The sequence below is a fragment of the Hakea prostrata genome, chromosome 1, assembly GCF_041222555.1.
Source record: "Hakea prostrata isolate BN-2017 chromosome 1, UWA_Hpros_2, whole genome shotgun sequence".
NCBI lineage: Eukaryota > Viridiplantae > Streptophyta > Magnoliopsida > Proteales > Proteaceae > Hakea > Hakea prostrata.
In genome coordinates, this window is record NC_142600.1 from 62,021,564 (window position 1) to 62,047,148 (window position 25,585).

Consider the following 25,585-nt stretch of genomic DNA (forward strand, 5'->3'; position numbering starts at 1 on the left):
GTAATTAAACAAACTCATTCAAGCAAAGTAATAAGGTTTTCTTGGTGCGTGTGTGTAGTGTTTGAAGAAGAGCTAGAAGAGATTCTTTCTTGGTGGACCAAAGATTATAGTTTGATCTTAAAGGAAAAAACTGCTGGCTTTGGCATCTTCCATTATAATCAGAAAAAGCTGTACTTCACTTACATTTCTCTAAGAAGGAGAAGAAAAAAATCTTCCTTTTCAAGATCTGATGACCTATATAGCTTCTCTTAATTTCTTTTCTTCCATGAACAAAATTTCAAGAAACCCAGAAGCCCAAGTTTGATTAAAGCCATAGACCAACGCGTATTTGGTGAGGACGGTGCCTGAGTTGGTGAAGAGGTACACCGTGTGCATTCTTGTACCTTTCAATAAAGAGGTCGGTGGTGGAGGTACATGTTGAAAATAAGAACCAGAAACAAGGTTATTTCTGTCATTTCATATTATTCAAAACCTTTTTCTACGTCAATGGATCTCGCTTTCCTTCTTCTCTATTTGTCAATATAACAACAACATTCACCTTTTTCTTCAGGGGCTTCTTCTACGGTCGTAGGAGTAATCAGCACCGGCGGCGTACTTTAGCCGACCCCATGACTGTACAAAAAAAATATATATTTCTTTGTATTTTAATTCACTATGCAGTTACTTTGTTATTTTCTACTGCAGCGCTGCGTCCTCCGAACATTTTCCTCGCGGTTTTCCGGAAAGGGCATTCGGAGCTTAAGAAGCCATTCACCAAGTGTAGGTAAGTATCTAACTCGTGTGACGTGGCTAAATTCGTAGTGGGTCCGGTGAGATACGGTGAGTCTCTGCTGCTGACTCGGAGTTCCCTTCCCACGTCAGCGTAAACCCACTGAGTCTGGCAGAGTGTACTCTCCACTCGTCTCAGAAGCCACGTCGGAAGTCCTGCCACGTTGAAGGCAGCAGCTTTCTCTTTAGCTCTATTATTACTACTTGACACGTCATCATCATCTTCTTCGTCTTCCTCTATGACAAACCCAGGAACTTTAGTGATGAGGTCGTCTGAGTTCACAATGCGTAAAACCTTGCTCCCGCACTTTTCCACGTGGCATCTGAAACCACGGTTGCCGAGACGTGGAGCGCCGAAGGAGATGACCGTAACCAAAGGTGCATTACTGAAGCTGGTGGTTATATCGTAGGCGGTCAGTGTAGCCAAAGCCGCACCGAGGCTGTGTCCTGTGATCGTCAAGCTGATGGTCTCGTCACCGTAGGATTCAAGGACCCGACCGATTTCTTCCCTCACTTCTTCTCTTAAGCTACGGTTCGCTGCCGTTGCAGAGGTAAATAGACTGAGAAAACCCCTGGCAACCATGGGTTCCAATTCGGGTTCGGGTTCGGGTTCATTTCTGTTGAAAGAAGCTCCATTATCTATCTCAGATAGATGTGTTAACGACGTACGTAAGTTTTCAAGCCATTCATGAGAGGTGGCAGTTCCTCTATAAGCAACGACGACGTCACGCCTGCCGAGCCGTTCGATCTCTCGTTCATCCTCACAGACTGCCACATAACCGATCCAGCTGGTCTGAGTGGAAACCCAATTGGGCGCTTTAGCGATCCAGCGAGGCAGTTTAATGCTGGACGTAGCGTAGAGGTTCTTGGTAACCCGATAACCCGTACCCGGCAAGCCACAACGGTCGAGAAGAGAATCTTCCTGAAAACGGCAATTGGCGTAAGTAGGAGAAGAAGGGTCGAAGTCGAAAGCATTATAAGTAGCTCCGACGAATTGACCGTAACGGAGAATCTCCTCACGTAGATTATCATCAAGTGGGTCAAGCAAGCCTTCCCAGTTACGAGCACCTTGATACTCCGTCCAGCTCCGGCTAAGGTTGGGCGGTTTTCGAGTTTGTGTGATGGGTTTTACGGCGACAGTACTGCAACGTGTGGAAGTAGAAGTGGAAGTGGAAGTGGAAGTGGAAGTCGAAGAGAAGAACCATTTAGGTGTTGGGACGGTGGAAGGACGAAGCATGCTGGTGGAGAGCTTCATTTGTCTAACGCGCTCACACAAACACACAGGCCTCTTGGCTCTTGGCTCTTGGCTCTTGGCTCTTGGTGAGAGGAGTCAAGACGCAAGTTATTAGTGACTGTTTTTGTGTAAGTTCTCGCGGTTGCATTTCAACGGACTTGCCTCACTGGCTTTTTATAGTAGAAATTAGAAGAGAGAGAGAGAGAGAACGGACGGTGATGTAATGGATTGAGAGGTTGATGGGCGTGGGGTACGTACGTATAAATATACGATTGATGATGAAGAAGACAGGCCAGGCCAGGCCAGTTTTGTAAGTTTGTAACTAAATTTCAAAACCCCACTTAGGGCAGATAACTGGAAAAACGGCACTGGTGGGACCTACTTGGTATATCGGCAATGGAATTGCATTGGAACTGGGGAGAGAGGGAGAGAGAGAGAGAGAGAGAGAGAGAGAGAGAGAGAGAGAAGAGTGGGTGGGGCCTGGGGGTTGCATTGATGGAGGCCCATGAGAGGCTGAGGGGAGAACAAGTGGGAAGTTGGTGGCGAGGAGAGACGAGTTTGACTCAGCCGAAATCAACTTTCCGTCCCAGTTGGAAAACACGGGAACTAGTAACTAACGTACGCAAAAGCCTTGTGCGCCGACTTTTCTGGGCCTGGACCAGATGCATCTCTGATTCGACCCGGGGCCGGGATGATGATCTTCGTACTTGTGCAATAATGGTATTGCTGCCCACGAATCATGATACGATACGACTACTGCAAGGACTCACCGGCCAAACCTTTGCTGTGGAATAAGATTTCTACACAAAATCAATTCAGAAAAGCACATTTGAACAGCTGTCAATTAACCGGTCCGGTTACATTTTGGTTGGCCCGAACCAATACGGGAAGGTTCGAGGCTTTTGGTTTGGTTTCACTTCAATGTAAGTCATTTTCATCCAATTCCACATCACAGAAACACGGAATTAATGCACCGTTTAGACTATTTTCACATTTTTTTTATTGATTTAATTGTCTTCTTTACTTCATGTAAGGATTTGATATGTCTACATCTATAGAGAGTTTTTAACCACGTACTTGGATTCTTAACATTCGTCTAATTTGAAAGACAAAAACCATTTTGTCTTGTGATTAAACAAGTCCAACTACGTGGGTCAAACAATTTTCTCTCCATATGAGTAGAGTATTGAAGCGTATTTGGAATTAACACCATTAGAACTAAGCACAAGAGGATCAACACATGGTTTTCGTATAAGAAACCTAAGAGAATGAGACTCCATAATAGTACCGGAAAAGACAAAACGCTTGAAGAAAGGGTGAGTGGACTTGTTTGTAAAGATTAGAAAGTGCTGGTCTTTTACTGGGGATCCATTGATCCTGAGCCAACTTAATCATAGACCAAATTTACTTTCTGGGATTGGGTTTTGTATCTTTTCTCATTTAAGGATTCGGATGTGGCCCCTACGCGGGGATTTTGGAGTTAGTAAAGGTCACGTAAGAAGAGGGAATAGTGGTAATGAAGGGCTTGCAACAAGAGCAGCACTGTTACATAAGTGAAAATGTTTCCTTCGTCAAAAACAGAAACTGGGAATGGAGGAGAATGGATATGAGATACATAAGGCAACAACAACAACACATGATCCATCTGTTTGTTTAAATGCTCAACAGAGAGGTTCTGGTTTTACGCACAGATATCTCATGCTATTAAATCCACATGCTTGGTGGGACTCCAATTGCTTTTGCTACCTCGCTTTATCAATCCTCCTCCTCTTCTTTTTTTTTCCTGGTCAGAACTTAAATTGAGCAAATTTGCATTCAATCATGTGGAGAATGATGTCTAATCGTATAGTTCTTGCATGCACCAAAGCAGTTTTGAAGCCCATTAATTCATTTTATTGACTACAAATAACCATGTAAGAAACAACCGAAAGTATTTATTGATTTGCATATGGATTATAACAGTAGAAGATAAATGAATAAAGCCAAAAGCACTAAAGTTGCTTTTGGAAGTGGAAGAATTTTCCAGGTGACAAAAATTGAATGGACCCAGGTTCCTGTGAATGTTTAATTCTACAAAGAGTCAAAACTCCATTCTAATAAGAGCTAGAAGACAGTGTGTGGCTGGTTCTAACTTTTCCAAAATTGAGGCTCAACTAGAAAATACCAATCATGGGCTACAATGGGCCTAATGGCCATATGGATCAAATGGTGAACTGTAGAACCTGTCAGCCAAACCTTATTTAGCCATATTCTTTACTCTTTCTGCTTTGTTTTTGTCTTGCATGATTCACCCCCAATAAATTAGGGTTCCTTTGGCACCGTATGCCTAGTGTTGTCTTTCATAATTCACCTCAATAAGTATGGGTTTCTATAGGATCACTGTGCCTAGTGAAGTATAACACGTCACTATTTGTGGCTTGACAATAAACCGGCAAATATGTGGAAGGAAAATGAAGCTCAAAGGATCTAAAGTTGAGTCAATTTTAAGTTGAACATCAAATCGAAAGTTTAATGATACCCTACGCACATCTCAATGGTCAACGATACAAAAAGGCCGTCGTTCAATCTTGTTTGGTGGCATTATATCACTAGGCTCAATGACAGCAAGGCATATCCTAGTTCATTAAGATATTTTGCTCAAAGTAGTTGAACAACCACTTCTACCACCACTGTATGTGTTTTGCAACTCAATCAAGTAAAAGGGCAAATCAACTGAAAATTTTGCTTGGTGCCTGTTCAAGTCTGTTGCTCCTCTTATTCCCTCTATATCTTCCAAAATCGAAGATCCAAATGTAAACAGTGACAAAAGGACAGAAAATTTGATGGACACAGCACAGAAATCTTGATTTTCACATTTTCTTTCCCTATTTCTATTGACTGACTAATTCCCTGTAACGCCTTATTTGCTAACTCCACAGTTTCAGCCAAAACCTGTGCATAGCGAACTGAGCCACTAGCAGCAACAAGACATGTGAGCATGTATGGAGGATTGCTTTATGAGTTGAGAAGCAGCTGAAATGTCCAGATCCTGACAAAGAACATGTCTGGTAAACTATATAAGGGAAGCTAGCAGTGCTCGTCTTTTGTATTCAAGAAGAGTTTCTCATTTTGGTGTTTGGTTTTTCCTCACTTTGGAAATGAGTTTTTGAGTTGGCACAATTGGATTTAAACCAGCCATGAACTTGATCCAGGAGTGAGTCCTTTGTGGCAGCCATTGTATCCACAAACAACTACAAGATTTTCTTGCAGATAAATAGCTTCATTAATAGTTAGACATTAATAAGGAAAATGAAGTGTGGGTACCTGCCGACAAGCACTGATTATAGATCAGGCAGTCAGCAATCCCTTCTAGTTGGCAACTAAAATTTCAGCATTCTTTTGAGTGACAAATCAAATTGTATAACCATTTTTGTTACACATAAGTCTTGGGTTATACTTTTCTTCTGGGTTTTAGTATTTTAGATAAGCTATCTTGTCTTCCATCAACAAGTTAATCAAAGCCAGCCTCACATTGAGGCTCCCATCTGTGTTTTTCAATGTAAAACACTAGTAAGATTTTGAAATGTTCCAGTTCTCATGATATTTACTTGAAAGTCAAGTAATAGGTCTATTATCATCAGAAAAGAATACCAGTAAGTAGGGAGGCTTTTGTGCATTAAACCTCAGTCACAGAATCTCTTCTATTTCTAGGAATCACAAATTCACAACAAAACCAAAGTATAGAAGCTACAACCAAGAAATAGCCTATCGAAAATGACTGACTATAACATTGGATTTTGAAAGTCTGATATAGATCCAAGGCTATCACGTCACCCAGATTCAAAACCAAGTAATGTCGCGGTTACAGTGACAGTGATGGATGAAGACTGAACAGTTTATTAATATTTTGTCTCTGTAGGCTTGGAGTAAGTGAAAAGGATGATCTGACCTGCTCGTGCTCCATGAATAACAACCAGAGCCCAACTCTTCTTAATAACTTGAGAGGCTCGAAGCAATCTTCTTAAGTATAAGCTCAACAACCTTCTCTGGAACATGCCACATGTTGGTTGTTAATGCAACGTGTTGGGGATTGTCACCGTACCTATTGAGGCCACCGACCTAGTCAAAGTACAGATTGAAGGTATCTGCTCTGCTTAGGTTGAAGATTTTTATGGCTCCCAGGGTCTATAGGAAAGCAGTTATTAAGCTTCTTGCTGAAAATCTCAAGTTCCTAACGATAGAGACAACTCTAATAACTGGAAACGAAAGAAAAGATTTGCAAAATCTATGGTCGGTTCGTTCAAATTCAACTGGTCATGTTAAGACTCCTCTTTCACACACACACACATATTATGGAAACAACTAACATTGTGTTGTTTCTTGATTTCTTAATGTGCTGACCCCACCAACCACAGCAGAAGTATACACTTGGCTCAACAATAATGAAGAAAGAGCTAAAACTCTATTTCTGATCATGTCTCTAGCATTCAAACAATCTACCATAACCTTGCTTAACCCCAATGTATGAAATACAAGACATCAACCAAAATGCCTTATACCAAGTGCAAAGGGAAATATTATAATTCATATTTTACCTCACCTTTTAAACTGTAGAAATCATTTACCACCTAGCAACAAGAAGTAGAGACAAGAGGAAAGCGTTACCAGAGACTATAAACTGTCATTAGAAATGGGATGCCTTTTCTTCATCCCCGTTGTCTTTAGATAAATCAAGTTACAACTGCAGAAGTCTCTTATGAAGGAACAAGGGAGCGATTAAGTAGCAGTCCCTCGTTGGTGATCACTTTAATTCTGTTCCTTCTGACTCTGCCTTCATCTACCCTCCCAGTTGGTGGTTTAATTTTAGTCATCAGGCAAAACCCAGAGGGTGGTCAGATCACTTCTGACAATCGAGATACAACAGAGCTATTACCATTGTGATCTTACCGGAAAAAACAGAGAGATGGCTTGATGATAACTGCAAATGTTACTGTTTATTGACTATCCAGGAACTGTCACTGTGCAAGTTCATAGTAGGGACCATTCTGATAAGGGCACTGAGAAACACAACCAATAAAATAGAGAGGAAAAAGAGGAGGCCATAATGAACAAATTGAAAGAAATGGGGCAATATTATGCAAACAGTATTCCAAGCGAGTATATCCCCCACATCACAATAAGAAAAACCATGGTCGTCTTCACCAATATCACAAACAAGTCACATAAGTTACAGCAACATACAAGCATCTTCTCGTGAACCAATGTAGACTGATCTTTCTCTCTTATCCTTGGAGAATGGCCATTAGGACCATGGAAAAGATGCCCTTCCAACCAAATTTACAACCCCTTTTGGACCCTTGAGAATGAAATTAATACCATAATGTCACTTGCTTTGCCAGCAAAGGCTTACATGCACCTAGCGAAGAAAGTCTGGCCAACGTAGCCACCAGACATGGCCCTTCTAACATTGGATTCAAACATCTTTGGGTTGTCCCTAAGAACTGCCGCTGCATCATGATTGAGGGGATCTTCATGATTGGGTTGCTGCATAAAATAACAAAAATCCTCCAAGATCAGGTGGTTTGTAGTAAATAATAAGGACCAAGCAGGGGAAAAGAAATACCGTGAAAAGATGATGCAATCCATAAATGATGGTGTTGATATTGAGTACAGGTTTCCAATCCTCACGTAGGATGTTCAGGCAGACATTCCCTTCCAAATCAATGTTAGGATGGTAGACCTGGTCGAGAGTAGGACAGAAAATTGTAGGTCACCATGCTCAAAGACTATTAAGTGCTACGAAAAAGTGCGACAAGAATGCCACTGCAAATAAGTTATGGCCAAAAGCCTACCTTCGTCTTGCACTTGACCTTTGGTGCCTCGTGAGGGTAAACGGGGGACACGGAGAAAGTAAACATAAATGTTCCACCTCTGTGCAGGGAAAACATAAGCCAGCTAAATAGCAACTTCTAATTACGGGAAAATGTCTTAAGTTGTGAAAATCAAAGTCGAACCTACGTCACAGGCTATCTAATTCAAATAATTAAACCCAATGAAAAGAGAAACCTTACTGATAATATCCTTCATCAGGTCGAATGGTGACCTCAAAATTCATCAAGTCATCCTTGCCATTGGGGAATGCAATGGCAGTTGTTTTGGGTAGGTTAAGCTCAGTGATATCTGACAGGTAATTACAAAAATTTCACAAAAAACAACTGATTTTAGAAATCAGGAAAAAAAATTAATAAATAAAATAAAATACTTTGACATGGTCAAGGACCTGTACAATAAGCGTAGAGAGAACAAAATGGAGGCAGAGAGATTTGGAAGCCACAACAATAAAATCAGTCAATAAATTAAACTCACAACTCTCCTTCCCAAGGACCTGCAGGTCAAATTCATAGTTCCGATATATAAATTTAGGAAGGACAAATGGATGACAATAAAAGGATGCCAAAGGATCTGCAAGATTCAAAATTGACAAGACAGATCATCTGGTAATCAACCTTGGTGAACTGGGTACACAAAAGTCCCCAGGCAACATTGCTGGCCAAGAAATACCCTAAAGAGACCAAGTTGTTGTCGTAGTTTATAGACAGACCATATATACAAAATGAAGCCCCATGTTAGCTGATCAAAAGAAAAGACGCAACAAAAGATGCAGTCAAAAAAATATGGTGATTTGAGTAGAAAACTGAAACCCAGGATAAAATGGAGTCTACTTGATCCTTACCAATTCCTGAGCGCACCCCAAAAGGATCAAGGTGAGGTAAATTCTGGTTAAACCAAGTTTCCTAGTTCTATCGGAGTGAAACAGCCACGTCTAAACAGTTAAAACAACCAGCCGATTGACAGCACGTATGCGAGTGTGGGTTCCACCTTATATGGATCCTAGGGATAATCGGCATGTTCCTATAGCTCAAAAACTCTGCCTTATACCAAGTTACCAACTAAATGAGGTTGGCTGCATGAATCCTTGCCTTCCAATCAATTCTATTTGAGGGCATACTACATAAAAGACCTAAGCCATGTCCTGCCTTTTCTCACCACTTCAGAGGTTATTTTTGGTCTGCCCTTGCTCTTTAGGTTACCCCAAAAAAAGTTAAGGGAGCAAACAAAGATTAACCATGGAGAGAATCAGCGGGCACAGGTTTATGCCATGGATTAACTCATAGTTGTCAAAGAGTTCGCCTAGGCGGCCGCCTAAGCGACAAAGCGGTTTTTCAACCTCTTTATTTTGAACCGCTTAATTGACGCCAAATCTGCAAAGGAACTCGAAGGCCCAAAGTGACATAGAACCTATTTTTTGCTTCGTGAGCGGGACCCCCATGCCATTGGCAATAAAATGTGAAGCATAAGCCATACTCAACATCAAGAATCAATGAATCAGTAAATGCCTAGGCAAACGCTTTGACAACCATGGTTTGATGAGATAAACTTATGTTTGTGTTTTTTTTCTGAATAATTTTTCATAATTATATTCTTGAATGCTTTTTTTTTTTTTTTATGAATGTGACTATTGAATATTTGTTTAGCTTATTATAGAAAGTAGTTGTATTGAAAAGTAGTTTAAAAGTAATTATATTGAAACTTTTTTGCCCAACCGCTTTGGTCGCCTTATTGCCGCCTAGACGCCGCTTTGGTCGCCTTTCCGCTTTGACAACTATGGATTAACTGTACTTTTTTACCACAAAAATAAAAATAACAATAGTAAATAAAAGAAGATTCCATCCTCAACGTTGGGTTCATCTTAGGTTACCATAAATAAAAAAAGAATTAAAAATAAAAAACTAAATTTGGGTTTGCTTCACACCCCCCCCCCCCCAAAACCCAAAAAAAAAAAGTTAAATAAAAGTTACCCTCCAGGGAAAAATGAGTAGTAGCACAGTTAACAATGTCATTGGAAAATTTATTATTAGGAGAGAATATCAAACAAAGATGAACCTAAATTGGAAAATGCTGGATTTTAAGCTAAAGAAGGAATTAACGGAAACAAGATACAAGGAAACACACGGTCTAATGTAGTTTCTACCATGGAAAAAAAAAGATCTGATCTTCAACCTAGAATTCACAAGAACTGTTAGTTACGCATAGATTCCCAACCATCAGTTCCCCTGAATCCAACTAACTATCATCTAAGCAGCAAATAAGGACAGACTAAAGAATTTTTAAGACCAGGGTAGGCAATATAACAGATTATAGGGAGTTTCAAGCCTGAACCTCTCACAGAAGGAGAAATTGTTGGACAAAATCCCAGGGGTATTGAGCTGCCAAGGAAGAGGTTCCTTCACCTAGAGCTCCAGTCCAAAAGGATTGAAAATGAGTCAGATTGATCACTACTTATTCAAATCAGTTGATTGGGATGAGGAAAACCAAAGGTAACATGAAACAACAGGAAGATGGAAGGCAAAGAAGACTGGATGCAGAACAGTACAGGAAAAGAAGAGGTTCAAGGAAAGAAATTGTACCTGCAACCAAATAAAAGAGCAAAGGAAAAGAAGGCTATGAACAGCTCCTGGAAACCAACAGTATCAACTCAACACATTTCATTTATTTCTAATATTTGGTTAGACCAAAACACTGTACGAGATTTAAACTCTAAGTATAGCTACATCAATAAATTTGGCAAGGCCAAAATCCTAAGGTCAGAGGAAGATGCTCCTCTGTGAATTAATCAGGAAACCAATTAAAATACCTAAACCAGAAGGCCATAACTGCCTGGGAGAGATGGATGGTCCTAACCTCTGGAAATCTTTGAACAAACTAGCTGCTGCTGCTGCTCCTCTCAGACTCAATCCAGAACATTTTCATACTAGCAGCCTAAGCTTTCTATGATTGCAGCAAATGACGGCCTCTTACCACAAGTCGAGGGCATCTTTTCCAGTAAAGCTTGGGGTTTAGTTTTGCCTCCTCTCAAGATTTATGCCTTCATGGTATGAGAACAAGCACCAGCTAGATCTCAGCACTTTTTTGGGGATCTTGAAACAAGGTGTCCAGCAAGTTAATATCTTGGTACTATGTTGGTTATCTCAGCAAGATCTTGGTATATTTCAAAATCTTACTATAGGTTTTGTTCTTCCCACCCACACCTGGCTTTGATTTCAATTCCCCCCACCCTCCAGCCAGAGAGAAAAAAGAAAACCAAAAAAAGTTAACCAACTCAGCGAGATCTCAGTCAAACTCATTTTACTTTGGATTACAGAGTTGGCCTCCAAAACTGAGTTCGTGAAACATGCTTGCCTCTTCTCAAGATTTTAATGGCACAGCCTTGAGTCCCCTCAAGATATTGGGTAGCGGACAAGAATTGTCAAATTGGTTTCTCAAATATTGAGATTTGCAAATTTATATATGCCTTTTACTAGCCTTCTTAGCAACTGATAGGCAATAAGAGGCAACTTCCTTCAGAAGAAAAAAGAGCATTCATCAAGGTCAAAAGAGAGGATCTTCCTTCCCCAGAAAAAACGGTGTGTCATATGCAAGAAGGTGCCACCAAGAAACAAAATCTAGAATAATAAGTCAACAGCAGTAGGAGGAACCCGTCTATGCTCATGGGAGTAAGAAAGCAAGGGAGACGGAATGGCGACTGACACAAAAATATTACCTGGTTGAGATATATAGTGGACTCCAAACAGTCAGCCTAAAGCAGTTAAGCCATCAGCCTATATAAAGGCTCACTGACATATATCAACCCCAACTTGTGCCAACTACAGCAACACACTTCATTCAGTCAACTTATAGAAGACCAAATATTGAGCAGACAATGGACGGCGATAGAGACTTGCATTCCTAGTTCACCAATATGAAGATTTAATTTCCAACTATCCCTACCCCAATATAAATTACATACAAAAGCATTATTCTTTTTGTTTGCTTTCCTATTATTCTGGAAACCGAATCAAGCTTCATGAGAGCGACTGATCAGCACACTTATGTATGAAATCTTAGGGCATAAAGCATGCATTTTACAGACTTAGAACAGAGCTACCTTGAGTTTTTTTGTTGTTAATTGCAGGTTTCGGGATTTTTTGGAGCTTAGAGAATATTTTGGACTACTAGACACCATATTTGCATATCTACACATAAAGTGATCCAGTTTCCGCCCGAAATTGTTAAGAGGGCTTAATTCTATGTAGGGTGGACGTAATGCATTACAAAGACACATTTTCTTTGACACCTGTACAAGCGATTAATCTTTTTAGGCTAAAGAAAGAATAATAGCCAAAAGTGGACCACAATGCTAGCTTGAACCCGATCAAATTTTTCCAAGGGTATTTCTACATCAACGGAGTCATTTATGACCAAGCGCTTAGATTCATTTTTGTGTTCACTTTTGAAAAAGAGAGAAAATGCCAAGTGTACACACATAGGACCCATAAGCAATCAAGGATTGTGACTCTCTCCTTATATATTTCATTCTCTCTCCTCATATGAAGTGCCTCCTTCCAATTCCTTCACACTATCCTTATAAAGAAAATTCAGCCTTCTATTATTAGAGTTGATCACAATACATTAGATCTCTCCCTTTTCTCTCACTTTCCACCTTCCATTTGTGAAGATAGGTTACGATTGAATAAAATTCTCCCGTCGAGTTTTTCGAGTAGAAGAGTTGTGTTTTCTGAGAAATGCTTTTGTTACAATCCTGATTACATAAAAACACTGACTTAAGCGTGTACAAAAGAAAATAAAGCGTGTACAAAAGAAAATATGGAAGTCCAAATCTGAGTGGCATGTTTTTGAATTTCAATGTTCGTTACGTCATTGAATTTTGAAAAAATAATCCAAAGAGGGAGAGTGGTACAAATGGAAAGAGAGAGAAGGAAAGAAATGAATAAAAAGTGGGATTAAGTTGTAAATGTAGAATTTAGGGCAAAATAAAACAAGGAGAGAGAGAGAGAGAGAGAGAAGGAAAGAAATGAATAAGAAATGGGATTAAGTTGTAAACATGGACATTTAGGGACAAAATAATAAGGAAAAAGATGAAATTTGGAAAGAGAAGATCTAATATATTGTGGAAAGTGAGAGAAGGGAAGAGCGAGATATAATATATTGTGATCAAAATTAATAATAAAAAGCTAAAAAAAATTGTGGGATAATGTGAAGGAATTGGAAGGAGGCAATTTATATGAAGAGAGAATCTCAATCCTTGACTACTTGTGCGTCCATGAGTGTGCACTTGGCATTCCACTCTTTTTGAAAGTACAAAACACAAAAAGATCTAAGCCCTTGGTCATAAATGGCTCACTTGACGCCAAAAATACCCTTGGAAAAACTTAATTTAGTCCAAGCCTGCATCTTGGTCCAATTTTAGCCCCTTATTCTTTTTTTAGCCCAAAAAGAACATTAGCGTCTACAAGTGTCAAAAAAAATGTGTATTTGTAATGCATCACATCCACCTACCCTAGCATTAAGCCCTCTTCACAAATACAGAAAGCAGGTTTGCAGACGGAACATCTAATAGTCCAAAATATCTTCTAAGATCCAGAAAGAACCCCCAAAACCTACAATTAACAACAAAAAACACATCGTAGCTCTCCTAAAGTGTATAAAATACATGCTTTATGCCCTAAGATTTCACACAAATGTGCTCATCATCCAGCTATTCTCAATCCTATACTTTCAAAAGGACATTGGAAGATAACTCTTGTCTATTTTGGACAGAAATTATTCAAGATAGAGAATCTAGACTCTGGACTACAAACTACAAGCAGCAAGGAAAGAAGGCATTAGGGATGTACACCCATAATTAATAGCTATTTAGACTGCCATGGAACCTTCTATGAGTTAAGCTTGCCTAGCCAGATTTCCTTTGCTTTATGACATAATTTCTGTTAGGGCTTGAGAATTAAGCTTTAGTTTCTTATAAAGAGTAAGAGCTATGCCAAGAGGGTGAAAGAAATTGAATTTAGTTTATTTAACCAAAGTGTCTATCTGTAACCTAGAAAAGATAAAACACATCCTAGAAGAGTTGTAATTCTCCCATCTTAAAGAGACACGTATTACCCCTCAATACCAAAGCCTTGACGGGCAACAATTTCAATGGATAGTCAAAATGCATGTTTGATATGTGTTCTCATCTGTCGACGAGCATCGGATCAGAAATTCACTGTCCAAAAACAATTTCCATGTGACAACTAATTAAAGACCAATTCAATAATCTCTAAGATTTTGTACTTAATTTTTAGTCATAATAGCTATATCTAAGCATTTAGTGAAAGACAGACGTAGCTATAACTAAGCATTTGGTGAAAGAAGTAATTATATTGTCATTAGAATAACGTATACACAAAAAGGAGACTGAAGAAATCAATTCTGAATTTATTTTTGAAAATAAAATTGCACTATCCAAGTGCAAATGGACAGTTATCTATTGGAAAAACAGTAATCAGGAGATCACAATCGGTAGTGCCAACCCATAACCAAAGAGCGAACATCCAGAAATTTGCAATGCATCCCAGATAATTTTGGGATCCATTATTATAGCCAATTTGAATTCAATAGACCAAATACATATACGCTGAATTAATGAATCAGATTCGGATAGTGGAATGACAAAGTGATTTGAATACACCTAATTAATGAATCAGATTCGGATAGTGGAATGACAAAGTGATTTGAATACACCTACTGTTAAATTCAATTCGTATCTGGCCTGTTTAGATATCTTCCAAAGAATTGTAGCTTTCCTTCCTTACTGCCATTTTCTATTCCTTACCACTCTTGTTACACATTATACACATGGCAGGGTATGATCTTCTCTTTTGATCCATAGCTTCCAACAAAGCTGCATTAGAATCACTGTCTACCATGTCTTGAAGTAAAGAGAGAAAATCAAAGAAGCAAGGTCTATAACGTCAAGGGGGGCAAGAAATGTATTTTTCCATTGTAATTTTTAAATAGCCAAAAACAATATCCCAAGCATTCTTCCTCATGGAGTTGGCAGCTGGACAAATTTTGGTCAGGGAAAGACTGGGTTGCATGGTACAACAGATTAACGAGCTCTTTAGCGGTATAGTGGAAAAGTAGGAAGCTAGAGTCTTGGAGATGATTTTAGCAACAGATCAGAGTGCGAGCATAACAGGTCAGAGAAGATCACAGCAATGATAGAATCTTTAATCTTTAAGATTTAATAAACATAATAAATTTTAAAATTTTCACCTTAATTATGCCCGAGAGATATGGGGACAACTTTTCTGAGTATAAAACATTATAAGAGAACTCAAGAAATATGTAATGCTTTTTTTCTGGTACATAATAAATATGCAATTCACTATTTTAAGGTTCAAACCTTTGGAAACGTAAATCCCTACAATAAAGAGCCAAATAAATACCAACACCACTAGGGACTAATTGATTATCCATTAATCCAAAGCCAAAGGTCATTTTCCTTCAATTTAAAAAAATAATCATAATAAAAATAAAAAGATAAAATTGAAATCAAGCCATAAGATTGTCAGTATCAATTGCCTTTAGAATTTAACAATTCAGTTATGAATTTTGAATGGCACATAGGACCAAGCAGTTTCAGCACTTCCATGTTGGCAAAACAAAAAGGACTGAAATCGACGATTTTAACTATTGAGCATAACCAACCATCTGGTACCAAGATTGTCAAGGTGGCAAGGCGACCAAAGTGACTGGGGCTCTGCCTAGGCAGCAATAAGGAGACCAAAGCAGTTGGGTCAAAAATTTTCAATATAACTATTTTTAAACTACTTTTTAATACAACTACTTACTATCATGGTAGAAGATCTCGCTCTCGAGAGAGATCTCGCCACCTTGAAAAAGAGAGATCTCGACCATCTCGGTGAGATCTCGGTCAAGATATACAATTTTTTTGCGTCAACTCGGTGGCCCATCTCGGTGGGTTTTAGGGTCCCAATTGGGTTGAAACTTGGTATTTAGCTTAATTAAGGCCTTTTGAACACGTTGGTGGCCTTGGATTTGTCATAAACAACCCTATGTATGATTTCTAAGTCTACCCATAGTGTGAAACCGAAATATAGTAGGATTATGGAATGCAATGTTATACAACATGTAATATAGAACCTTTAAAGCATATAAATGAAAAGCAAGTATATCAAATGCATCAACTAACTTCAATGTTATCAAAATTCCATCCATATAAGTATCATAATCTCAATTTTCAAGAATAAAATAATTATACAACCATTAGAAGTTCTATATAAGTCATTAAATCATAAGATCATAAGACAAGTAGAGAATAATTGATCTTCCTTGTTGTAGATGTGTTAAGAGTAGTTGCAAGTGAAAATTCAGCCAAAATCCACAAAAAAAAGGCAAAAATTGAGAGTTCCAGCGAGATCCAGGGCGAGATATGGCGAGATATGGCGAGATATGGCGAGATATAGCGAGATATGGCGAGATCTAGAGCGAGATATCCCAACTCGCAGATCTCGACCTCCATCTCGTCTCGCCAAGGTGGAAAAACGAGATATCTCGCGAGATCTCGCGAGATCTCCCACCATGCTTACTATAATAAGCTAAACAAATATTCAATAGTCACATTCATCCAAAAAAGAAAGCATTTAAGAATCATAATTATGAAAAAATATCCAAAAAAAGAACACAAACATAAGTTCATCTCATCAACCATCATAACAATGACTATATACTAACAGGGGCAACATGATGAATTATAAATCACATTATTCCGATTTCCAAGTCATTGTCCATTGACTCCATTTAATGATTCATTGATTCTTGACGTTGAGTATGGCTCATGCTTCACATTCTGTTGCTTCGGAGTTCCTTTGCAATTTGGGCCTCGATTCCAATATATACAACAACAACAATAAGCCTTGTCCCAACTAAATGGGGTCGGCTACATGGATTCTTGCCCTCCAATTAGTTCTATTCAAGGCCATGCTAGATACAAGGCCTAAGCTATACATATCCTTTCTCACCACTTCTCCAAAGGTTATCTTAAGTCTACCCCTAGCTCTTCTAGTTCCTTCAATATGGAATATATCACTTCTCCGTACATGGGCATTTACAGGTCTCCGTCGAACGTGGCCGTGCCACCTCAAACGACTTTCTCGAAGCTTATCACTTATGGGAGCAACTCCCAAACCAACTCTAATATGATCATTTCTTATCTTATCCATCCTATTTTTGCCACTCATCCATCTCAGCATCCTCATTTCTGCTACACTAAGTTTATCTATATGATTCTTTTTAACAGCCCAACACTCTGCACCGTACATCATACTGGTCGAACAACGGTCCTATAAAATTTTCCTTTAAGCTTTAATGGAATACGCCGATCACATAAGGCCCCGGATGCACCTCTCCACTTCATCCACCCTATTTTAATTCTTTGGGAAACCTCATCCTCTAAATCACCTCTTTTACTTATGATTGAACCTAGGTACCTACAACAATCACTATGAGGAATCTCTTTATAGTCAAGTATCACCACATCATCATCTGCCCGATCATGACTAAAGTTACAAACTAGATATTCTGTCTTCGATCTACTAAGTTTAAAGCCTTTTGATTCTAAAGCTACTCTCCATGATTCTAATTTGGTATTAATCCCCACTTGGGTCTCATCAATCAACGCAATATCATGCACAAAAAGCATACACCAGGGGACCTCATCTTGAATGTCTTTGGTTAATTCATCAATTACCAGTGAAAATAGATATGGGCTTAAAGTTGCCCCTTGATGTAGCACAACCGTTATCGGAAATTCATCACTTTGTCCCCCCACTGTTCTAACACTAGTCACCGAACCATCATACATATCCTTAACTATATCTACATATTTACTTGCAACACTTCTTTTCCCTAGTACTTGCCAAATTAACGCTCTAGGGACTCTATCATAAGCTTTTTCTAGGTCAATAAATACCATATGAAGGTCTTTCCTACATTCTCTATACCTTTCCATAAGTCTCCTAATAAGGTAAATAGCCTCCGTTGTAGATCTTCCCAACATAAACCCAAATTGGTTCTCCGTAACTGTAGTTAAGTGTCTTAAACGGGTTTCAACTATTCTCTCCCATAATTTCATCATATGGCTCATCAATTTAATGCCTCTATAGTTATTACAACTTTGAATATCTCCTTTATTTTTGTAAATTGGAACCACAACGCTTCTCCTCCATTCATCTGGCATTTTCCATGTGCTTATAATCTTAAACAACTTAGTCAACCAAACTAGTCCATGGGTTCCTAAGCTCTTCCATACTTCAATTGGGATTTCATCAGGACCTTGTGTCTTGCTGAGTTTCATCCTCCTTAAAGCTTCTTTTACTTCGGACATCGAAATTCTACGTATATAAGTTTGGACATTGGTGCCTTGGTGAAAGGTATAATCGTCCGAATCATAAGTGCTTGAAGAATGCTCATTTAGTAAACTAGAGAAATAGGTGTCTACTGTACCATCTCCATTTTTAATACATCTAACATGGTCAAGATCTCTACTCTTCCTATCCCTCATCTTAGCTAAATCTTATAAACAGATTTTTCCCCTTCCTTTTGTGCCCAACTTATTGTATAACCCTTCATACTTCTTTTCCCTTGCTTTTCCCGCAATTTTCTTAGCTTCATTTCTATCCAACCTATACCTTTGAAGATCCTCAACATCCTTAGTTCTTTGCCATGTCTTAAAACTAGCTTTTTTAGTCCTGATGGCAGCTTGAACCTCACTATCCCACCACCACGTCTCTCTATAAGAATGGAGCTTTCCTTTTGATTCACCGAGGACATCTTTAGCCACCTTCTCAATACACATAACCATCTCATTCCACATTGCATTGGTATCCCCTTTAAAATCCCATTTTCTTTGTTTGACTATTTCATTAACGAAGGATTTCGAGCACTCTCCTTTCAAATTCCACCATCCTATTCTAGGATAGTTTACCTTGGACCTTTTATGTGTTCTTGGAACTAAGCACATATCCAAGACCACAAGTCTATGTTGTGCAGTTAAGCTTTCCCCCGGTATCACCTTGCAATCCTTGCACAACAATCTATCAGTCCTTCTAGTTAGGAAGAAATCTATTTGGCTTCTATACTGTCCACTTTTGAAGGTAATTAAATGTTCATCTCTCTTTTTGAAGCAAGTATTTATAATAGATAGATCAAAAGCAGTAGCAAAATCTAAAATTGAAATTCCCTCCTCATTCCTTTCTCCAAAACCATATCCTCCATGTACACGCTCATATCCTCTTTGATCTTTTCCAATATGTCCATTTAAATCACCTCCTATGATAATCTTTTCTCCTTGACGAATTCCTTGCATTAATCCATCCATATTTTCCCAAAATTCTAGCTTTAGACTTCCATCTAATCCTACTTAAGGTGCATATGCACAAATTATATTTACAAACTCATTCTCCATTACAAACTTGATAGCAATAATCTTATCACCCACTCTTTTAACATCCACCACATCACTTTTTAAATCTTTATCCACTATTATACCCACTCCATTTTTATTTGTTCTATCCCCAGTATACCAAAGTTTAAAGTCATCCAACTCTTTGACTTTTTACCCTTCCATCTAGTCTCTTGAATGCAAGCTACATTAATCCTTCTTCTCCTCATAACATCTATTAATTCTAAGCTCTTACCAGTTAAAGATCCTATGTTCCAAGATGCCGATCTAATCCTACGTTTATGGACTAGCTTCTTTACTCACACTCGTCCATGGCGTGGGAACTCTTGCCTACTTATCACCGCATCCGAGCGCCGATGCGACGCGTCGCTTACAAGGGACGCCCTAGCTAACCCTTGCCCACTTATCACTACACCCAGGCCATAGTGTAGCGCGTCGCTTCTTTTGTCGGGGAACGCCCTAGTATAGCTTTTACCATATAAGGTCGAATCCATGAAAAAAGGTTTGGCTATATTTTTTCTAGTGTCAATTTGCCGACTGGTGTATTAACTTTATATACAGCTTTGTAAAATAAATTTTGATATAAAAAAAATTAAGAAAAAAATGTTATGTACAAAATGTCAAAAAAGCGGTTGTTTTTGTGTCTAAGCGACAATAAGGCGCACAAGGCGACAAAGCAGTAGCGTTTAGGCGACAAAGCGGCAAAAAAAAGCACGTCAATTAAGCGGTTCAAAACAAGGCAATTGAAAAATCGCCTTGCTGCCTAGGCGGACGCTTTGACAACACTATCTGGTGTAGAAGAGATAAATATCCTAATCCAATTCCTCTGAAGTATCAATATGCAACTGTGACTCCTCTTTCACAGTTTTCTCAATCCAGAGGTAAAAAGGTACAATTTAAAATTTCATATAAATAAATATCAATTCATCACTGCAAAAATGTTTAAACCTGGAAGAATCTCATGAAAAGCAAGAGTATTATCTACAATACTGCCAAGAACCAACTAAGTGGTATCAGCTACAGATCTTTGCTCTCTGATAAGTTTTCTTCAACATTATAGGAGAGATGAGACATAAGCTATGGATGTCTTTCGTCACTACATTAGGGTTGATTTAGCCCCCCCCCCCTCTTGTAATTCATTCGGTTTGAACCAAGTCACTCCTTCAAAGTGCAGCTTTGCAAGGCTCTTTTGGATTATATACCACCTCAAACAACGCTCTCATAGCTCCATGGTAAAAGAGAGCGAGATCTCGATCAAGATATGCAATTTTTTTGCGTCAACTTGGTGGCCCATCTCAGTGGGTTTTAGGGACCCAATTGGGCTAAAACTCGGTATTTAGCCTATTTAAGGCCTTTTGAACACATTCGTGGCCTTAGATTTGTCAAAAAAAAAAAACCCTAAGTATGATTTCTAAGTCTACCCATAGTGTAAAACCAAAATGTTTAACATGCAATATAGAACATTTAAGGCATATAAATGAAAAGCAAGTGTATCAAATGCGTCAAATAACCTAATTGTCACCAAAATTCCATCCATATGAGTATCACAATCTCAATTTTCAAGAATATAATAATAAAATTTTACAACCACTAGAAGTTTTATACAAGTCATTAATCATAAGTTCATAAGACAAGCAAAGAATGATTGATCTTCCTTCAATGTTGTATATGTGCTAAGAATAGTTGCAACTTGCAAGTGAAAATCCAGCTGAAATCCCCAAAAAAAAGGGACAAATTGAGAGTTTCAGCGAGCTATGGCGAGATATAGAGAGAGATGACGAGATATGGCGAAATCTCAAGCAAGATATCACAACTCTTTGCTCTCGATCTCCATCTCGTCTCGCTTCTTTGAAAAAGCAAGATATCTCACGAGATTTCCCACCATGATAGCTCATCATGTGTGGGCTACTCCAACTCAACTGTAATGTGCTCGCCCCTTACTTCATCCTTCATGGTCTTTCACATATCCATCTTAGGATTCTCATCTCCACTAAACCAAGTCTATCCATATGATGCTTTTCTAGCCCAAGAATCCACACCGTTATTGCCAGTTGTACTCAGTCCTATAAAAGTTTCTCTTAAATTTTAAAGAAATACACCCATCACACAATCCTCCAAACACACCTTTCCATTTCATAGAATCCATGTATCTAAAATACTCATTTCAAGGTATCTCCCTATCATCAATTTTGATCATCAACCTAACTGTACTAGTGTACCTACAGGTACACCACCATACTTCATTTTGTTTTACTTATCTTAAATCATCCTAATCCAAAGTTGATCTCCAACTTGGAGTTGTTCCTTTTTTGCCTCATCCAACACAACATCAATAAAGAACATGCATTAAGAAATTCAATCCTCATACTAGTTTCAAAGGCCAACACAATTGTCTAAAAACTTAGAGCACAATCTTGCCGAGGTCTTATTTTTTCTTAATTGAAATCAAAGCCAGCTTTGGGTGGGAAGCATAAACTTACAACAAAATTTTAACATCTACAGAGCTCTTGCCAAGATACCGCCAAGACCTCACCTTGCCAAGATACCAAGAAATTCTCATCTCATAATCTCCCCCCCCCCCCCAAAAAAAAAAGAGGGATATTTCCAACACTTAAGTTAAAGATCTATGTGCATCTTGTGTGCCTCTAATTAACTCATCCATGATAAGCGCAAAAAAAAGGGGCTCAACCTTGACATAGTGCCGCAGTCATTGGGAACTCATGGTTTTGGCAATATCCATAGTTCTTAAGCGCGTCACCAGACTATCATGCATATCTTTAATTACATCTAGATGACACCTGTCCCTTCTCCAGTACTTGTAAGATTAGCTGTCTGGGGTTTCCAACATAAGCTTTCTCTAGGTCAATAAAGACCATTTGAAGATCATGACTTAAAGGCTACAATTGCTCAATACAATAAGAAGTGGACAAAAGGGAGGTAGCAGCACAACAGATTATGCTAAACTAATCTCAATCAAAAAAGTAGATAGTTTACATGGAAGAACTGGCCAATCAAGTCAGCTGATAAACAGTTTCCTTGGTGATGCATTAACTGGAATTGCAAAAAGAAGCTTACACTAATGTTTTCATATGGAAAATAGCTGAGCTGTACCATACAAAGGATTTGCCAGTTGACACGAGACTTCTAAAGGTAGGGCTCAATTATAACAATTTTTTTTATAGCATCTCGGGACTTCTCAGAAAGAACCATGTCTTCCAAATATTGGCCTATGAAGCTGGAAACCTGAAGTGCACCGTGATGGAATGAAATTCTATGGCTAGATTAATTGGAAGATGTCAGTTTAAAGCTAGCTAATTGATGCCATAAACTAGAAATTTGGATTTCAAAGAATGACTCATACATACAAGAACAAGCTTTTAGGACCAAATGGGACCAATGAAATGTGATACAGTGTATCAGACAACCAACTGTAAATATTCTTTTCTGGATAGCTAGATCAGTCAGTACTTAGTTATAGGTAATGTGGACCATCTAGATTCTGAAACATTATCAAAGTATCATTTACAGGGCCTTCTGAATTCAGTTCCCATTCATATTGCCTGCATCAAAACTCTCAAGAAAAAAAAGGAAAAAAAGGCCTGATTGCCTAATGTCCCAGCTTTTACTTCCGCCTTGTCTACCTTGAGGCCTTCTCAAGATGGGACTATACAAAATATATGAGTTAAAAAGTGAAGTATGCCTCAACTCGGTGGATAAAAGACTGCTCCTCCCTGATGAAGCCAACATCCTTTTATTTTTAGACCTCTCTTTCTATTTGGTCTTTTACATTGGATTGGGGTGGAATCTTCTTCAGGCTTGCTTCACAGTCATAACACCTTCTTGGATGTTTAGCCAATACATGGCTATCTATTGGTATCGTCCAGTTTGGCCTTGCTCCAAGCGAAAACATCAAAGAATTATATGAGTAGATTTATAAGATGGGCTCTGATAATGACCTTTCAATCTTAATATAATAATCTAGCAACTAGCAACTGATTGTGGGATTTAATAAATGGAATTTGGGACAAGTTTCAATAGGACAGAAGAAATGAAACGTAGTAGGACACTCCACTTTAACGTCTTGAAAGAGTTAAGATGTTAAAGGTAGGGTAACATTGGAAGGGACAACTTACCAAAGGGTTGAAGATGTGATGGGAAGATGTGGATGAAAGAGATTTATGGATCAGCTGAAATACAGGTGATGAAGAGTTAGAATCCATCATTCCCTGAACTGTATATACCCAACACCTTACCTATGTTGTCTACTCTCCATCCTGTCATGGAATTATCATGGTGTATTTTCTTACTGCACTCATCCAGCTCCACATTAGCACACAGAGGTGAAGAAGTGGTCATTCACATAAAGGAATTTACCCATTATGAATTTGAGTTCATCATCCCAACTCAACTGTGCCTTATCCATCTAAATTGGGTTAGACATCTCAATCCTGTTTACACATTCTGATAGGACCTATGTAGCGGATTCGCTGGAAGGAATGTCTAACGTGGATGGCCATGAGGGATCCCACAGGGCACCACAATGATCAGCAAGACAAGGCTGAAGACCGGCATTTCTAGAAGAATATGAGCTGGTAAAGCTCTAACAAACTCCTGTCCTTGCAGCAGATGTAACAAATAGGAATGGCTGGATAATTGTAGGATTCAGGGCTGATTCGCCTAATGGTTTTGCCTGCGCTTATATAAGGCTCTGTACTGCTCTGTATGAGTATGTGAAGAATATAATCAATCTTCCCTCAACTTCCTTTGTTTCTTTTGTCTATCCCCTTCTCCAAACTCTTCTCGCTTTCCCATAACATTCCTTCTGCAAATTCTCTTAAGTTAGAGGTTGTATCACATTCCCACACCATGTTTCTCTAATCTATTACTTCTTCAACTTCTTGACACCTTGAGTGGCTCAGTTAGTGCGGTTAGGGTAGGGATGGACCCAAAGAAACCACATGGAAGTCCATAATTAAAAGTTAACTCGAGTTGTAGGATTACAATGCAAGACCCACCCTTCTGCATAAACAGGAGATCTAAATACTTTTACTGACCCAACTCATTATCCTTTAAGCGCATTAAGTGACCTCCAGCATACCCAAAGAACAAAACAAAATCTCACCCTGAGCTATAAGTAAACGAAAACTCAACTAAGAAATTAAATTAGACCTCCAAAAATCTGCTACAAACGGACAATTTTCCAGTTAAAATATTTGAGACAGATGGAATTCAATTCAAAATAATAAGAAAGTAAACCTTTATGCAGACGCAATTCCCCCGCAGACTGCTTCTTCACCGGTGCCCTTCCATTATTATTCTCAGCGATTTCCCTCTGCTTTTCCTTCACCTTAAAAAGCTTAATCATCGTTCCTATAATGAAAAACAACAATTCAAAAAGAAAAACTCAAAACCAACATGAGAACCATAACGCGATGAATCCCAAAATTAAGAAAATAAATACTTCATAGAGAATAGCTATACATAAACTCTTAACCACAGATTAGGGTTCACTTCAGTTGCATGCAGACAAAGAAAATAAAGAAGGCTCTATATTTACTTTTTTTTTATACATGTTAAGAGAGAATTTAAAAATAAAGAACAGTACCTGATTATAAAACTTTCACCTGATCAGAGAGTAGAGAGAGCTACAATCGATTCTCCAGAGAGGATATTTGCTCTTCGAGCGAGTTTTCACTTTTTCCTCTGGAAGGGCTCTGAATCGAAGGCAGAATTCGATCTCGAGTCTCAATCGATTGCGTCCGCTTCTCTCTCTCTCTCTCTCTCGCTCGCTCGCTCCGCTCTGATCGAGGGAGAGAAACAAATCATTTTAAGTTGCTGCCCCTTGCCATTTTATATTCAACAACTTGGAGCAAAATTAGTTTTTTAAAATGAAATGAAGGACGCGTCAGCACCGACTGCTCAGCTATTATACGAGACACCCATACTTGCGTAGGACACTTACTAGATTCTAATCCAACGGCTGATATGCACCATAAGTATATGTGGAAACGTTCTTTCTAGCCCTAAACGAAACTGTCTGCATTATTATTTTCTTATGGGCAAGGAAAGGAACTACGTGTGGTTTCGAGGACCGGAGATGAGTAGGACCCACCGTACTTGGTTCGGATGCCGTAGTTATCAGCCACGCGTTCATAGGTTCGGAGAACCTGGATTATTTCTTGGCGCAAATGACTTTTCAGCTTTGCTGCATGTGCCAAAAGGTGCATAATGGTAAGAAA

At 38.8% G+C, this 25,585-nt stretch overlaps 1 protein-coding gene and 1 pseudogene across 2 annotated transcripts; both read right to left on the bottom strand.

Annotated features, from left to right (window-relative positions):
* Positions 1-652: 652 nt before the first annotated feature.
* Positions 653-2,023, bottom strand: LOC149029319 (phospholipase A(1) DAD1, chloroplastic pseudogene; annotated as a pseudogene).
* Positions 2,024-6,958: 4,935 nt separating this feature from the next.
* Positions 6,959-25,163, bottom strand: LOC149029320 (NEDD8-conjugating enzyme Ubc12-like). 2 transcript variants are annotated; one of them, XM_089141513.1, is made up of 6 exons: positions 24,971-25,163; positions 24,603-24,716; positions 8,053-8,161; positions 7,834-7,912; positions 7,605-7,721; positions 6,959-7,525 (listed from the first exon to the last, which is right to left on the bottom strand). In XM_089141513.1, the coding sequence occupies exons 2-6, from the start codon at positions 24,709-24,711 to the stop codon at positions 7,388-7,390; spliced, it is 552 nt and encodes a 183-aa protein (XP_088997639.1). In that variant the 5' UTR covers positions 24,712-24,716; positions 24,971-25,163; the 3' UTR covers positions 6,959-7,387. The 2 variants fall into 2 exon arrangements, with proteins under 2 accessions (XP_088997639.1, XP_088997633.1); XM_089141507.1 differs by having other exon boundaries at positions 24,952-25,162.
* Between the last annotated feature and the right edge of the window lie 422 nt (positions 25,164-25,585).

What these genes read in the sequence shown, in the direction of transcription:
- LOC149029320 (XM_089141513.1), bottom strand. Translation starts at nt 24,711, where the DNA reads ATGATTAAGCTTTTTAAGGTGAAGGAAAAGCAGAGGGAAATCGCTGAG. An exon ending in CCTGATGAAGGATATTATCA is followed by an intron (nt 7,913 to 8,052) that starts GTAAGGTTTCTC and finishes TTCCCTGCACAG; the next exon opens with AGGTGGAACATTTATGTTTA. An exon ending in GATTGCATCATCTTTTCACG is followed by an intron (nt 7,526 to 7,604) that starts GTATTTCTTTTC and finishes TATTTTATGCAG; the next exon opens with CAACCCAATCATGAAGATCC.